The sequence below is a fragment of the Schistocerca nitens genome, chromosome 4, assembly GCF_023898315.1.
Source record: "Schistocerca nitens isolate TAMUIC-IGC-003100 chromosome 4, iqSchNite1.1, whole genome shotgun sequence".
Lineage (NCBI taxonomy): Eukaryota > Metazoa > Arthropoda > Insecta > Orthoptera > Acrididae > Schistocerca > Schistocerca nitens.
In genome coordinates, this window is record NC_064617.1 from 536,313,660 (window position 1) to 536,332,311 (window position 18,652).

Genomic DNA, 18,652 nt, shown 5'->3' on the forward strand with positions numbered 1-18,652 from the left:
ATGACACCACGCCTGTCTCGTATTTTACATTCGAGGTCAGAAATTTTTACTTGAATTTGCGAAATGTTTTGATCACACTTCTGTATGCATCAACAACTTGTTTACTTAAAATTTTTTTGGTATCTGAAACTGTTCTTCTCAAATGTGAGATTTCGTTCTTGCACTCGCCAACTATTTCAGTTTTCAGACCAAAAGTTTTTTCATCCACTTTCGTCACTACCAAAGGTTCTATTTTTTAGATGTTAATGATTTCAACATCAAACATTTCATTAATATCATTAATTTGTCCTGGCATATTACCCATGCTCATTTTTCATTTTTGTAATTAATTCCATTTTTCATTTCAGTGACAGTAAAACTTAAAGTACCTACTTTTTGGTCTACCTGTTCAATCTGTTGACTTAATTTTGTGTTATGAAACGTCATTTGACTTTTGAGATGGCAAACCTGTATTTTAAGCTGGCTTTCAAGATTGCTACCTTGGGTTGCAATTCAGTTGTCAAGACCTCTGATTTGTGTTTCCATTTGATCCGATGACATCTTTTGTGTTTTCACTTGATTAGACAACATTTTTAAACAGTCAATCACACTTAATGGTTGTCTACTTTCTTGTTCTACCAAATTTTTGAGCTCTGACTCTACCTCATATGCTTCTTTCGGTTCTTTCCTTATTTGTGGTCAATCAAACATATCAACTGATTCGTTCACATAACTGTTACCATCTACCAAGTCCTCATCATTTGCATCCTCTATTTTTTCTTGTTTAATTTGTGACAGTCTCAACATTTTGATATGTTCATTTACATGCCCATGATCTTGCGTGGTACACTACTATCCAATTAGCCTGACAAATGTCCATTGTAAACCACTCGAGAGGATAGTTTGCTTCAGATTATGGTGGGTATTCGATCCTCGGGGCCTTCCGCCCTGTATCAGTGTGACTTCTGGGCAGGACACTCACCAACTGCCCATTTACTCAGATTGGAAACAACCTTCTGAAAGGCTTTTACTAACCGCCAGCACCTCATTTCAGTCTTCTTTGACCTACGTAGGCATACTACATGGCTTGGTGCCATCAAAGTTTAGTTACCCTCCATGACTGGCACTTCCGTGGCCCCCTTCTGAATTCTTTCCATGAGTTTTTATCTCACCGGCTCTTCCAGGTTCGAGTTGTCACTTCACTCAGTGCCCCTCAGATTCAGAAGAAAGGTACCGCACAGGGTGTCACACTCTTCCTCATAGCCATCAATGGACTTGTAACCTGTTGGACGTGTGGTTACCCCGGCATTGTACGTTGACAATTTTTGCACCTGGTGCAGCTCCCACTCAGTAGCATCTGCTCATAGCAATAAACTTCACACAATTAAGGAGTCTACTGCAGTTTGGTGCTCTTCCTTCTGCTCCTCTCAGAAGGAGTCTACTGTTTTATGCCGTCTATGCATTGATAATACCAGGCTCACCCATTGTTTCCTCCTGCGTAACAAACCACCACCATAATGCGGTTGTGGAGCCAGGCTGACAGTATCCCACATAGTGGTGGAATTTCCCCTTCTTTTGGCCATTCCTGCTCAGTTTAGTCTTCCTGAATTCTTAATTTTATTATTAGCAGATGATTCACGGATGGTTGAAGTGGTCCTCAGTTTCCTCCGTGAAAGTGATTTTTATTTTCAGGTGTACTGTTTTGCTTGACCCTCATGGATAGACCGCCTTGCAGTTTTTAGATTTGGTCTCACCTTTTATGCCTTTTCTGTGTGGGTTTTAATTTCATTATTTTATAATTTGACTCCCCTGACTGGATCCATCCACTTTTAGCGGATGCTCTTTCTTCTGTGAGTAACTTCAGAATCACAGGAGTGATGCTCTCACTGTTTGGTCCCATAAATGCTAACAATTAATCAATCAAGCCTCAGCAATGAATTTCGGGAATTGCAACTGGGCAATGCATTTCAGGAATTGCGACTGTCTCACTGCAAGTACATTGTACAGTCTGGTGTTTTATGGACATTTTATTTGTTCTAGTACATTTTGGCACTTCAAAAGTAGTTTATATGTTAGATAGTATGGACGATAAGGAGACAAAAGTTGTGTCAGTTGCTGGCATACTCATATATGTACTTATATATTTCTCAAAAGAAGAATTACACAATACCTTTAAATAATAGATAAACACAGTGCATAATAATGGACAGTAATGAACATAGTAGAACCAACATTTTATTGGCAGTCACCTACAGTGTTGATTTATGCAATTCTTCCTTGCCCTATGCACTTCTTTCAAGAGATCTACTTTTTCCTTAGGTTTTTTTCTGAAATCAGTGAAGGTATTTTAAATCTGTCTTGCAACTCCAAGAATATGCGTATCTTTTTCACCAAATGTGCTTCGTTTTATTGAAATAAAACAACATCAGTGGTCTTAATGAAACACATATACTTTTTGGCTTGCTTTCTCCATCTAAACACAGTTCATTACAAAAGATGTTGATGTTAGTAGCTAAGATTTTTACTCACATCAAGGAACGCCATCTGCTTGCAAGTTTTTTAGATTTCCTCATTTGCACTATTGTTTCTTGTACCATAGCTGCAAAGACAGACTGTCGGCATACATCATAACTTACTGTTGAGATCTCAAAATTTGTCAGGAAAAAATGCTAAACAATTTGTAATGGAAAATTCTAAAACTTACCTGGAAATCAGGGAAATATTAGGGAATTTCACTTGGAGGAACTTGCGGCAACCCTGTTACTACATTGTAAAAATATTGCTTTTCATCTAATTCACACTTAGATCAAAGTTTCTTCACCAATAACTATTTAAACATTAATATTTTCTATTGCAGTTACATGTCTCTTTTTTATTGTGTATATGTATCATTCTGTCTTTCTCAAGTATAATCTCGCATAGCACATAGAACTACAAAGTCCCAAAATTCATTGTTAGCATTTGCCCACTAACTGCTTAGTGAAAGTCACATAATCATATGATAGCCAACAGGCTTTTTGCTCTAGTTCACCTTGTACATCTATATAAAGGGTGGTCAGAAACAGTGTGAAAAGCATGTAAGGGTGTTGCAGGGAATGTTATGCTGAGAAATAATTGTTAAGAAAAAAATTTCATACATTGCACCATTTCTGAGGCATTTACCATTGGAGTTAGCCAATCAGTTCGTCACGTGGCAAATTCAAGCAGCCTGCTTGAGGCAGTGTTGCCAAACATATTCTTTGTTTGGTTTCCTCAACCCAAAAAAATGTAGATTTTTCTTACTTAACATAAATTTTCACTTCAAAAAAGGCACATTTTAATTGGCAATGAGCATTTCAACAAGCAGTAACTCACAGACCCATATATGTCTGTGCATTACCACATTTTACTGCATGCAAGTGCTTGAAATTGTACTGAGTACTGGGCATACCTGATCAAATTTGTAGAATGTGGCGATTCAAACTAACTAACTGTTCCACTGAAAAACCTGAAATAACAAAGAGCTATTGGAAATTGTATTGTCTGACAATTTTCTGAAAACTGCTTTACACTGTTGAAAATTTTTTTATCAAGAGGCTGGATCACACTATTGGTTCTGGGTGGAATCCAAATTGCACTAATAGTCTTCTCATTGTCCTCCTAAAGATTGGAGTGTCATAATGTCCAGGCCAATAGTCCAACAAAAGCTATGAATTATTTTATGCAAATGGGAGGAAGACATTTTGGAAAATGATTATCTCCCATTTTTCCAGATCGTGCTACGTTGATTACAAGGTTTTACAAGTAAATGGACCATTTTTAAGTTTTTGGTTCTAATTTGCTTTGATGTTCCTGAAGACAAATATAAAACCGTGGGAACAGCAATGCAGTTGGCACACAGATCATGCACAAAACCTGACTAATTGAATTTATACACAACATTTTAGGAGATAGCAAGAAGCTTCATCTTCATGTTAGATATGAATTTTTCTATAGTATTACCTATTAGAGACATCTCTGCAAGTTTACTCGAGATAAACTTCATACTTTTACGACTTCCGTTTCTGAATAATTCTCTGAATCTGTTTAATAAGGTCGAAGGAGCCTGGAAATCAGTAATTTTCATGCCACTTGCAATTCAGAACTGCAGTCTCATAGATCTTCCTTGGTAAAGCTGCATTTAGTCTCACAAGCAGTTCTAAATATTTCAAATAGGTTTCCTTTCACACTTTTGTGATTTTCTTTTTGGTGCATATGTCATACTTCATGTAAATCTTTCTTCCATTTATACAGTTTATGTTTTGGTTTTACAAGATGAAACCGGCTTTGCACACTGCTTAAGTTTAAGTGTTTTCTCCCTTCTATGTTTAACCAAAAAGTTTGCAGCCTTTTGTCAGTGAAAGCTGTTGCTGTACAAATTTCCTTTGGGCTTGGAAGATACTTAGTTTTTCTTCTAAATGTTCCCACAATTTTTAACAAAATGTCAACATCATTTGAATGAACGTCTAACAAATTAGCTAATAAGTAACACACATGTAGGTCTTCAGAAGAAGTAGGTGATTTCAGTTGCATATTACATTCTTCATAGTTCATCTTTGCAAGGTTGAAGACATAATTGGATTCCACATTACTGTGAAACTCCGGAAGCTGCACAAAGACAGATGCTATTAACAAACATATACTGTATGAAGGAATCACAAAGAAAAGTAATTCAATTTTATATCCATTGTTAACATTTAGCTTTTTTATCCATTGTTAACATTTGGCGATACCACTAAGGCAACTGCTAATTATTACAGATATTAAATGAGTTGCAAATTCAAACAGTAACTGTGAACAATTGTATCAAAGAAACCATCAAATAAAAGTGAAATTTGCCTTACAAATTATGATCACAATGTGCCGTGTTATCTGTTTACTGATATACCGTTAGCCAAGGATGTCTGCCTGCCATCGTTTGCATGCACTGTGTACTAGAGCCACAGTGGGGGTGTACTTTCCTCCAGCCACCTGGCAAGCTATGAATATGGCAAACTTGAACATTAAAAAAAAAAAAAAATAATAAAAATAAAAATTAAAAAAATAAAAAAATAAAAAAAATTAAAAAAAAGCTTGCAATGTGTTTTAAAAGCTAAAAGTCTGGCATTGTGTTTCTGTCAGCATATTCTTTCAGTATAAAAAATTTGAGGGCTGGTTTTGACATGTCAGTTTGGACTGTCCCCTTGTTAGAAAGTGTAATGGATAATTGTTGATGGTGGCTCAGAGTATGTATCAGAAATGGTGGGTAACATCTTCTGAATTTTATCTTCAGTTCTTCCACATCTAACCATTAGTGTTCTTGTGCTTGACTGCATGCATATATCTTGTTTTCTTTATATGCATATCAATTGTATCTTGCAAACAGACCAAGTTATTTATAAAGAAATCATATGATTTTTGTACCCCACCCTTGTCTAGTTTAAAGTGCAGATAAATGAGCAAGTTGACTGTTGTGCTGTAGATTTCCCACAGAAATGTGGTTTCAAAATGATAGTACAACAGTGTGCACAGTAAGACCACAGTGCCAGTGTTAAATCATATCAGGGTGATGTGCAGTAGCAAGGGGCAGTGTACAACATGATGCACCAGCCATCTGCATCATTCTGGCAGTATTGTCTGTTGTGTGCACTTTGAGGCATGCATAGAACATTTAGCATTGATTTTCATGCTAGTGAAGGAATGATGAGTTCATTATGTGTTACATAATGCAAACACACGTATTATGTTAACAAATTATAGCAACAGTTTCATTTATCAAGAGATTGTTAGAAGCAGGAACAATGTCCCAATATGAGCATATGCCAATGTTATTAGCCAGAGGAGAGAACTCCTGCATCATGTGCTGTGGAACGGAGGGGAAAAAAGCATAAATACGCCACTGAAAAGTATTTTCCATCTCTTTCTAACAGAATGCTCGACACACCTGCTACTTTCTTTGAACAGGATTCACTTAGTCTTGCAGAATTACATTCTGTGAGTCCAATGTTAGAAGCATTTGTGATGTAACTTAAAAAAAATGAGATACATAACTTTTTATAAAACATTAAGGATTGATCTAGAGAAATGTGAAAACAAAATGCAAAAATTGAAAGCATAAAAGGAAAATTTGTATTTGATGTACTCCAGGAGATAAAAGTGTAAAAAACAAACTACTTGGGAGTTTGTGTGTGCCAGGGGTGGGGGGGGGGGGGGAGGGGGGGGCAGGTGTATGTCTTGTGTAGATGTAAGAAAATCTGTTGTAATCTGTGATGATATGGCGAGTACACATGGAAAATCATTGGTCATGTGCTGTTTCCAAGACTACAGCAAGATAAAAGAGACTCTTGATTAAATAAGCAAAGAATGATTGATTGCACTATATAGATGTAGTGTCTTTTTGTGAACAAAGAATTACATGGATCAGATTTTTAGTGGCAAAAAAAATATCTAATTATTCAAATTCTTTTGTGTCTGGGATTCAATTTTTTGCAGACTTCCATTGTATGAGCCTAATGTTTGAAGCATTTATGATATAGCATTTTATTTGTTTTCTTTATTGCAGATATACTGGACTGATGCAGGCCGCAATAGCATAGAAGTAGCGGAACTAGATGGGCGTAACCGAAAAGTGCTAGTGTGGTCAGGGCTGGAATCTCCTAGAGCCATAACACTTCATTATAGTAGAGGTCTTATGTACTGGTCCGATTGGGGCAAGAATGCCAGAATAGAACAAGCTGACATGGATGGAAGGAACAGGTATCCTCATATAAAATTCATAGTATTTACTGTGAGTTTCTCCCGGCGTATTTGATAATCAAAATATCCACAGGTGTACTGCCGGTCTACAGTGTCCAACGGGCACTGTAGACCGGCAGTACACCCGTGGATATTTTGATTATAGTATTTACTGTTTTCACTAACCACCTTTGTCATATAGTTCAGCAGCCTGACAGTTATGTAAGAGAAGGTCCAGATATTTGCATGACACACACACACACACACACACACACAATGATTACAAAGAAAATTCTTCATTGCGTATGTGGAGTTTGTCCTTCTAATGCTGCTGCAAATTCAGTGCAGTAAATTTTTTGTGCCATGAATCTGATGTAGAATGTTCATAGTAATCTGTACAGCTTTTTAATTGTTAAGAACACTTTTGACACAGGGTGTTCCTTACAGGCAAAAGGAAAAGATAGTATTTCAGTTGTGTCATTTTAAATGTACTTTTAATTTGCTATGGGACAATATATATTTACAAATATATTTGAAGTTTATATGTACAGTTGACAGACAGAAAAATAAAAAAAATCTGTTTGTTTCAGAAGTTAGTAGTAGTAGTTGTAGTAGTAGTAGTAGTTGTTGTTGTTCTAAAGAATGATACACAAATGTCAGAAATTTACTTCATGAGATTGCCCTAACCAATTCTTCACATGTTATACTAGCAGTGTATAATGAGATGTGAACTACTTTGGACTCAAACCTCCTACCCCTCTTCTCCAACTACTCTTCCAGGCTTTAGATTTCATTGGGTGTTGTTCTTCAGATTTAGATATTATGGTGTGAAAATGTGAGGGGAGTGGGGATATGGAAAGGTATACCGGTATGTCTATTTTCCTCAAAGTAAACTGAACACATTGTTTCAAAAGCTTAAGATTATAATGTTAGTACTCCAAATGCCAGCAGTACACAGTCGTGTTCACATAGTCTTCTGCTTTCATTTTAACATAAATAGACTGTGTGCTGTAAGTGTGAAGATAGTGGAGCATTTTCTGCTCAGTGGCTGCTAAAAATGATGAATATTCTACATTTTTGTTTTATTGTCAGTAATATCCTCAAACTGCCATAATGAACAATCATAGTTTAAACTGATCCTATTGGCACACCACAAAAGATGGATTGGAAACAGCTTCAGAAGTGCCAGAGAATGTGATGACTCTTAGAATTTACACCCATCATGAAACAATGCAAAGAAATTAAAAATTGTTCATAGTTGTCAGAATAAGACTAAATGAATAGTCAGAAATCTTTGTACTCTTTAAAACTACAGCATTTACTACATAGAAATTTTACAATTTTATATTCATATTTTAGTCTAAGCCATTAGAACACTTTTTTCATAAAATTTCAGTCATTATTCTCTTTTAGGAAAAAAATGTTTTGCTGTCTCTTTCTTTCTTGCTTTTGAAAATTATGCCTCTTTGAAAGCTCATCAACAACAGTCAATGACAAGAGGAACTATTTCTTTCAGGAAGACATTGATATCAGAGGGACTAATATGGCCAAATGGCCTTGCAATAGATCGTCCAGAAAATCGTCTATACTGGAATGATGGAAAACTCAATACCATTGAAAGTTCAGATCTAGATGGCAATGATAGACGTGTCATTGTTAGCGATGTCCCCCATCCATATGGATTAGTGATCATGGGGTCACATATATATTGGACAGATTGGGAGACTGAGGCCTTACATCGAGCTGACAAGCTAACAGGCTCTGGAAATGTTAAAATTAGAGAGAAGTTGGAAGGGCTGATGGACATAAGATCTGTGCAGGTTAGTACATAAGCAGTTTTTGAAAACATCGAGGTACAAATAAGTAAACGAGATTTGATCGGATGCTGTATTAAGGTAAATCAGATTTATTACATGTGTGTCTAATTTTGTGTGCATATTGTGTATCAAATAATTTAAAATTTTATCATTTGAATGAAGTAACACTGTATGCTGACACAAACAAAATAAATGTACTTTTCATCATTTCCTGCTGTCCCTCCTAGTACTTACCAAGACAAGTAAAACAGACGCTGGTAAAATGAGAAAAGTTCCTCCATCTCAAGTTGCTCTCTGCATTAAGCTCAGCTAGTTTGGGCATCCTTAATTGGCTGCTGCTCAACACCACCAGTGTTCTATTATCATAAACTCTGGGCATGGTTCAGTGAGCACTGTTGAGCATCAAACAGTGAATGTGTCTCGATATGTGCCTGAATCAAATTTTATCAGGCTTACCCAGGAAAGCATTGCACTGTTTGTGTATACCTGTAGTTACCCAGCTACTTGAGACATATAATTCCCCAACTACTAATGAAGTCTGACTTGGAACCTTTAAGTTCAAAACCAAAATATTGCAATGGAATGGGTGTACCACAGTTAATAATTAACCCCCAACGACTCAAGAAGTTAGTCCTCCTGAGTAGTCTTTTCCAAATATTTGACTGAAGATAAATAATATTGTTTCAAAGCATAATCATTGTTGGATGGACACAAAGAAGACACTTTTGTGAATTGATACAGAATAGAGTCAAATTTCTCCTAGAGATAAGTAATGTCTCTCTCCTAGTCTACCTTTTACTGCTGTAGCAGCTACCACATTAAATCTGCCAGAACTTTCTGTATCTTATTTGCATTTAATCTGAGGCAAGATGTGTGATGCGAAATATCATGCTTGTAAACCTAGATAGTTATGGTGAGGGTGGACACAGATGATGGTGTTACAAATATAATATGCAGACTGAAAGGAATAGAAAGACAACTGGAGAAGTCTGGTGCCTTTATTTTGATATTTAACTCTACTATCGTACCTGAATGTGTCAAGGCATGTGTGGAAGCAGACTTGTATATTGCAATCCCATTCATGGTAGAAGGGCCTGAATAAAGGTCACATTATACTCACAAGTATAGATCATGCCAATAGCAGGAAATTTGTCCTGGAGCACATTGTTGTGCATTAATAGTTCAGAAAAGCATCCAGCTGAAAATAGAGACTATTGTGTGTTTGCTACAGATACATTAAAAGTAGATGCATTCACACAGGCACCAGCAGTGGACATATCTACCATCACTTGTTGATGAAAATGTTAATGTAAAGCATACCTCTCTAATACACTGATACTAGTTCGCCAGTTTGCCATTCTCTCCAAAGTAATGAAAAACATTTTAAGTACAAAACCCACCACAGTTCCACAGTCTTCAACCTAAAATGATTTATCCATGTCTGTATCTCAGACATCACAACAAAATGTCTGCCAAGACATCTGATTACATGCTTTATTTTTTTATTTCATGATGACGAATATGTATGGGTTAGTAAGTCCATTTACATCCAGTGCAGTCCATGTCGCCAAAGGGAATATGCTGCGATAAAGAAAACCATCTGCTGCTCCTGTGTTAAAAGACTACAAGCTTCACAGGAAAGAAAAGGTTACTGGGTAAAGAGCAAAGTTGTCTGATTATGTTTGTCAAAGCCACTTGTCACAACTCAGCCACCTCTCTCCATACCAGCTTACAGGCAGTTCCAATACCTTTTCATTTGCTCCAAAAAAACATCATTTTATCTGCAGTTATCAGCTTCTTGACAGGACCAGTCATGTTGAAATGAACAAACCACTATTAACCATTTTTCTATGTAGCTTAATCTGCCAGGAATACCCAGTCCATGAAGCTGCCAAAATGGGCAGTAAGCATAGTAAAGTGCATGTTATGTAGCAGATTTTCTGTATTTGAATCAAACTCAGTATCCAAGAGGTGGCTGAGCAAATTACAAATGTTACGCCATCCTCAAATCATCTGTTTGGAGAAGGAAAAAGCCCTTTCCTCAGTGGGATGATAAGAGTCTCTCTGTCACAGAACCTAGCAGCTTCCATAGCCCTGCTGGTGATGGCTCGGAGACCAATCAAATAAACACAAAAATATTCATAAGGAGACTTCCAGAAATACTGCAGTCATTTGGCTGCATTCATCACTTAAGGAAGTTCACAAGGAAGATCTCTGCTGAAGATAGGTGACCATATCACAGTTAAACTACATACTGGAGAGCTGATTACCTCTCCGCTCAGTATACCCCGGGCAATATCAGATACTTTTGTTGTACTATATTAGGTAGCAAAAAATGTGAAATATGATTTATTTGACAGATAATCTCCCATTTTTCAAACATTTAATTTGTTACACAAGAGTTTCATGTGAAACATATGCCCTCTGCCCCCTCCCACAATACATTAAAATATAGCATCAGGACTGCCATCAATCTGCCAGGCAACCATGAAAACTGTGGTTTCACATGTCCCCTAGTTCACACCAGCACCTCTTCCCTAAAGTTGCCAGGAGGAGTCTTGCCACAACAAGAATTTTTCCAGATAAAAAGTCGTATGTATATGGCAAGTTTAGTTGAAATTGCTACAGGTATTCCAGAGTTATGTTTGCGTGTGACATTTTACTACTCATGCAGAGATGCTATGTGTGTGTTAGCCTACCTCCACAGTATCTTCTTTTTCCTAGATGGAAGCCTTATGTGTGCCAAATTTGATTGAAATTTCTCTATCTATTCTACAGTTATGCATACATGTCACTCACTTCTCTCCTCTACTCTGTACCCTTTGCCTTAATAGTGCTAGGAGTGTCCCAGTTCTACAGTAATTTTTTTGAAAGAGGTAGTTCATATGTGTGCTAAGTTAGGTTGAAGTTGCTGTGATCTACAGAATTATCTTTTGTGTATCACCTCTTTCTGTGGCCACCCCTGCCCCTAAGAGTTAAATTGCATCAGAACTGAACCCAAGATATATTTCAAAAGAATCATTCATGAAATTTAAACAATGGATAGTCCAGGTTGGGACATCAACCTGAAATTTAGGAACATATGTTATTCTTCACATTATCCATCCAATAATTACTACATTACTAGCAGAGAAGCCCCATGTAGCCCAGGTATTTATTTATAGCTGTGCATCCACGCCCATTTCATGCAGCATCTGGCCTTGTGCATAGTGTTTATGATGTCATATCTCCTGAACTATGTATCATACAGTGATATAATTGTTTAGGTGCATTCAGCGGCATGTGTGGATACTGTCTGCAAAATGTCTTGCAAATGGAGTTAATACCATATTTTATGGACTATAAAACAGATATTAATTTTTCAGAAACTTTTTTAAAAAAATAACATTTTTACTATTTTTATTATTAGACTGCATAGCCAGACAAAAAAATCGTAGTTTATAAAACCGAACTGACCTTTAAAATCCCTGAAAATTATCATCTGAACTTCCTTCTTCATCTTCTTGTTCTTCTCCCACTTCATCATCATCGTTGCTCGTTTCATATATAAGATGGTCTTCACTATCATTAAGAGCATTACTTACACTGCACTTCTTGAAATATTTAACAATAATATCTTTCCTCACTCTAGACCATGATTGTTTTATCCACTGACATACTTGTTTGACTGTAGCTCATTTTAAAGCTCCCTTCAGTGTGAATTCATATTGAGTTTCATCCATCATCATTTGTTCCATTCCTCTCTCATATACACTGTAAATGGTTTATTTATCACAACATCAAAAGGTTGCAATTGTGGCGTAAGATCTCCCAGAATAACAGCAAGCTCTGTATTCTCCTGTCTCAGTTTCTCTTTCAAGGAATTTTTCGAATGACTGTTAGACTGATTTAGCACAAGAAGAGAACTCTTCTTCAGTAAAGCTCATTTCCTTTTTTCCCACACTCTGTTAATCCATAATTTCATACCAGCCTTGTCCATCCAACTCTTGTCATGTACATGAACAACAACACTTGGCAGTACTTCAGAAGGTTCTGGCATTGTTTTGTGCTTGAAAATGATCATTAGATTAAGTTTAGTACCATCAACAACAACATGAAGGGACAACAGTGTAGTGCATTTTTTCATGGCAACAGTTCTGGTACTTGGTACATCAAATGTGAGAGGAGTTTTGTCCGTATTCACTATTTGGCTTAGTTTCACACTGGCTTTCTTTTGATGTTAAATAAGAAAGTAATGGAAATATTTTCTCTTCATACTCTTTTGGTGTTGTCTGAAATTATTTGGTTTTGGCTCGCGTGCTAAGCGTATCACACTTCATAAAAGTTTAGCACCAACCAGTCTGTTAAGTTCCTCTGTAGTTCTAGCTTACAAGCATGTATTTGAATCATTTTTGTATTAAGTCCAATGCCAGTTTGACAGTGTCCATGAATCCATTTCAATACGTCATCTTTTAGTTATGGCCATTTTGCATTCAGTCCTCTATTTGCACATTTAGTCTTCCACATTTTTTTTTTCAGTTCTTCTTTACTAGCCCGCCAATCACAAGTGGTTTTTCTCTGGTGGTGGAGGGCCAACATGTCACTCAGCTGCTTTATTTCCATGTTCTTCTGCATGTGTTATTACTTACAGTTTTTTCCTTTACGAAACTAGCTACTAATAAAAATATTGTACTGTTACCAATAACACAAGTCACTTTCAGTTCATGTAGACTGCAGTGACACACCATAGGTTAGACAATGTTCTGGGTTTGTAATGGTGGGGCGGGAGGAAGACTGTGTTACCAAGCTTGTGAATCGCTGCAACTCAAGTTCGGTACTTCAGTGCACTGCTGCTGCCAATTGAATCAAGTGTTGCCTGATAGAGAGAGGTTCCCCATGGCATCAGATATATAACAATTTTTAAGACTGGCGGTAATTTTAAATCAGTGACTGGACATTTTTATATTGATTTCGAGTATAAAATGCACCTGAATTTTGGAGACAATTTTTTGGAGAAAAAAGTCCATCTTATAGTCCATAAAATAATTAGCAATGAAGTAATAAATTTAAATTCATACATGATGTGGCATTTCTCATGCACTTCACTGTTTATGACATCATCTCTCCTGAACTACATGTTGTACAATGGTATAATATTACAGTTACATTCAGTGCTATATGTGCATACGGCCTTCAAAATGTATTGTGAATACAGTTAGTAGTAAAGGATTAATAATTTGTTGCATCATGAGACACTTTTACTACCTGAACAGTGGGAAAGTAGTTATTGATAAACTTTCTTCCTTTCGTCATTTTTTGAAATAATGTGTAAAGTTTGTTGCAAGTCCCTAAGTGCTCTCATTCCAAAATACTGAGCGAATAAAGTCTGAGAATTAACACGTTGTAGGCTATGCTTCTTTCTCACTCCCTACTCCACCTCTTTGATAAGTGGGTGGTCCTCACCCCTTTAGTAAATGTTGCCTGACAGTAAGGTGTATGTGTATCAAGTTTCTTGAAATTGGTCCAGTGGTTTAGGAGGAGATATGGAAAACACACATACACACACACATCCATTTTATAAGATTGGGTTGGTGCATAAATTCATGGCATTTTTCCATAAGGTTAATAAACACAACGTGGCAATGGCATGGCCGCAGTGGATACACTGGTTCCCGTGAGATCACGGAAGTTAAGCGCTGTTGGGCATGGTCGGCATTTGGATGGGTGACCATCCAGGCCGCCATGCACTATTGCCATTTCTCGGGGTGCACTCAGTCTCATGATGCCAATTGAGGAGCTACTCGACCGAATAGTAGTGGCTTCGGTCAAGAATACCATCATAACAACCGGGAGAGCAGTGTGCTGACCCCACGCCCCTCCTATCTTAATCCTCCACTGAGGATAACATGGCGGTCGGATGGTTCCGGTAGGCCACTCGTGGCCTGAAGACGAAGTGCATTAATAAACACAACAGATACACATAACAGGGACTTAAGTCATCAGTCATCAATCTCCTTCACTATTTACAACAGTCTGCCAATGTTGGGTTAATTTTTGATTCTGCGATTGCAGAAATCATGTAGGTTTGAGGCAAAGCACTCATCAAGCCATGCTTGGAGTGCATTTTCATTCGAAAAGGAAGTTCCTTGAAGGTTGTTTGATGGAGAGCAGATTAGGTGAAAATCGGAGGGTGCAAGATCAGGTGAATAAGGTGGGTGTGGAATGACTTCCCAACCCAACTCCTGCATAGTGGGTGTTGTTGTGGAGTAGTGTCACTTCACGCAGTCTTCCTGGTCATTGTTTTTTGATTGTGTCTGCAAAATGTCTCAGTTGTTGACAATAAATGTCAGCAGTGATGGTTACACCTCAGGGAAGCAATTCGTAGTACACATCTGCTGTCCCAAGAAATGCACAACATTATTTTTTGTTAATATGTGCAGGTCTTTGTATAGAGAGTTGCTGCTTTGTTTGGGGTCCACCATTCCTTACTTTTCCTTATGTTAGCATAAAGACACCATTTCTCATCACCAGTAATGATACAGGATAAGAATGGGTGCTGTTGTTCACAGGCTAATTCATGTCAAACAAGCTGACATGCACATTTGGCCACCTGCTGATTTTTGTGATTTTGGCATAGAGCATGTGGTACCCATCATCCAATTTTTGAACCTTCCCCATTGCATGCAAATGTCACATAATTGTGGAGTGATCACAGTTCATCATGTTTGTCAGTTCTCAAGTACACTGATGTTGATCATTATGGTCTAATGCATTAAAACAATCTTCATCAAACCTTGAAGGTCTTCCTGAACATGGAGAGTCACTAATGTCAAAGCAATCCTCCTTAAAACAAGAAAAACATTTTCTTGCCATGCTCTGTCCAATGGTGTTATCACCATTCATGGTAGAAATGTTTGTGCCTGCTTCCATTACCGTCATTCCTCTACTGAATGCAAACAACCCCACTTGGTATATCCAAATGAGAAAATAACAACAGGTGAACTCATATAGCAACAGTGAACTACAAATAAAAAATGACGATCGACAAATAAACCATAGCAACCGGAATACCAACATTCAAAACAAAAATCTTGTGAACTTATTCTCCAACACAATATGTAAGGATTTCAGAATGTTCTTTGTTGTTGCAATTAAATTGCACAAAAATCATTGGTCTGAGCTACATTTGTGTAGCATACATCCTTTTTTCATTCATTCATCCATTTATTCAGTTCCATAGATCCCACTATGAAGGAGAAATTTCAGGGACTTGGAACAAGCCATAACATACATCAACAAAATATAAACAAATCACAGAACAATAATCTGCACACTGCTTTAACTATAAGCTACCACTATACTGCTTGATACTATTGATAATTACATCAGCTAAATATAGCATAATAAATTAGAGACAAAGCCCCTGTTTTGAAAGAGCTGCAGCATCTTAGTTTATTAAAGAGCTACTTGTTGTCTTTGCCAGCAACTGAATTACTTGTTTAAATTGTCAGTTTCAAAGAAAATAGTTACTTACATTTGTAACAACAGAGGCCTGTTGACAGAACACTGCTACTTTTCATGCAGCTTTACAATGTACACTGCTACTTCCCTTGTGGCAAAATGAACTTTTAATTCCTGAGTCTAGTTATATCTAAAAACAAAGATGATGTAACTTACCAAATGAAAGCGTTGGTATGTTGATAGAGACACTAACAAACACACACACAAAATTCAAGCTTTCGCAACCCACGGTTGCTTCGTCAGGAAAGAGGGAAGGAGAGGAAAAGACGAAAGGATGTGGGTTTTAAGGGAGAGGGTAAGGAGTCATTCCAATCCCGGGAGCGGTAATTTGAATAAGTTTTTTTTCCCCCTAGATTAAATATAATGTAAATTGTTTTGTGCCTTGTATTATAAGTATGCAAATCACTTCAGTGGAAACTGATTTTTAGTGTTTTGTATTTATTATCAGCAACAAAAAGCATTAATAAGTAAATGTTCTGGGAAGTGAATGTCTGAAATGTCTGAAATTTAAGATGATCAAACAAAACACTGCAGATATCTGCTTTAAACAATATTATTACTCCTCACTCCTGATGAATAAATACTTCATTTTTTTAACTTGCATTATAGTGCTAGAAGACAATTCCATACAGCAACAGGGGTGGAAGTCTATTGATTATGCCAACACTTATCTCTAGATGAATACAATGAGAGGTATTTCTAAGAGAAAAACATGCTCAACTGAACCTCTCAAGTAATTGACCTATGTATTGGCGCCATGGATCCCAAAGAACTTTATGCACTGTGTTGTGTTTAGTGTATGACTGCTGATATCTACTTCTGGCACTACTACTATATTTTGCTCATTTGGAATAACATACTATGAGTCTTTGTCAAACAAAGACACATTTATCACTGTGAAATTCTATTTTCTCTTAAGATGAACAGGAAGTTTCAAATGAGTTTTCCATTTTTATTGTATTCAGTTTGCTTTTTATCTTAATATCATTATTTTTAGAGAGTGATCTGTTTAGTTACTGGTAATCATTTCTTTACCAAAGCTTTAAAGAATGTTTTTTCATGTATAGAACACAAATGATACAGAGTCAGAGTATTTATAAGGAAAATGTTTCCTGGAAGGAAACTACAATAGTTTTAACATAAAAAGCCTTAGGCCATGGCTGAGAAAACAGGTGAAAAAGACTAGTTTTCAGAAGCAATTTTCACTTTATCTACTACATGATAGAAAACAGATAGATGAAAGATGATTCATTGAGAAGAATATGAGAAAGTAACTTTGAACCCTGGGTCAATGAAGACATGCCAGAATAGAAATGGGAACATCAGTGAAGTCTTATGTGCTTGGACATGCAGAACAGGTTGGCAAAGCTTCTGATTGAATCCTCAGATGGCCACTTTCAAGCATAAGTAGCTGTCTCACATTTTTTGTAATCATGTAGAAGTTTCAGTGAATAAATAATAAATGTGAATTCCTTAAACCATCCACCATGTCGTAATCATTCATTTGTGTGTATCTTTAATTGCTCTTGACTACTTGTACAGAATAAGTAGTTCCATATTTGTCTTATAGATTGTTAAGTAAAATGTCAACCTAAAAGCTTTGACTGTGAAATATAAATATTTTTGGTTCTTCAAAAGCCATTAGCACCATTTTATGATTTTATTTAATTGTAATAACCAGTTTTGAATGTGTTGTTCTTACCTTGCCTGCATGAGCCTGTCCTGCAGTGTATTGGAAGATCTCTTACTTATTGCTCTGGACTTAAAAAGAATAGACCAATGCATATATACTTTATGATGGTGTTGTTACTGGCACACAACATAAATTGTTACCTGATGATATTAGATAATTTGTAAAACTGGTTGTAACAAGTAAATAAAATTAAAAGAAAGACTTGTAGTGTGATTTTCCTTTTCAAATGATAAATGAAAGAAATATATTTATATTTCTATAATGAAGATATTTAAGCATGTAACATTGTAAAAATGCCAGATTTTTGGATTTTGTATGTGTGAGTATTGAATTACAGATGGCAGACTTATTACTGAGTAGTTATTTTTGCATGAATGTGACAGCTCCTAGGCTGCAGCAGTTTGAAGCTGTAATAATTCCTGCTTAATTATTTTGTTTTTGCATGGGTTGTTGGAGAACCTCATATCTTCTTTTCTGACTCTGGTTTTGTGTGTGGAAGCATAAATAAACTGCAGTTAAAATTACTTTTATGAGTTACTGGAAGATAACTTGAGTGTTCCCATTTATTATTAAAATGTGGACATTGCTTAGCTTATTAATTTTATTTATTTGCTATATTACATCATCATAAAAGTTAAAAACTATTTACGTCTTCCCAGTGTCACTATACTACCTGTATTGCACTTTCCTAAAACTAGCTGCAGAATGAATAGCTAGATATATTTGTATCCTCGAGGAAAAGTAATGAAAACAAATTTTACATTAAATTCTAAATTCTAAATTTCTTCCCCATTTATAACAATATCCATGTTTTATTAACAAGTGACATTTACAGTAAAACAAATCTAAGTGTTGTATTTTACTTTGTGGTCTTAGTGCTAAAATTAGGAGTTAGTCAGCAGAGTCTAAATTTCAATGTATATACTCCTTT

General features: G+C 36.4%; 1 protein-coding gene across 1 annotated transcript in view; it reads left to right on the forward strand.

Annotated features, from left to right (window-relative positions):
* Positions 1-18,652, forward strand: part of LOC126252420 (low-density lipoprotein receptor-related protein 4) — an 827,262-nt gene that overhangs the window by 762,800 nt on the left and 45,810 nt on the right. Inside the window, exons 25-26 of the mRNA XM_049953310.1 lie at positions 6,539-6,732; positions 8,228-8,531. Coding sequence (XP_049809267.1) covers positions 6,539-6,732; positions 8,228-8,531 — 498 coding nt within the window. The remainder of the gene's footprint in view (positions 1-6,538; positions 6,733-8,227; positions 8,532-18,652) is intronic.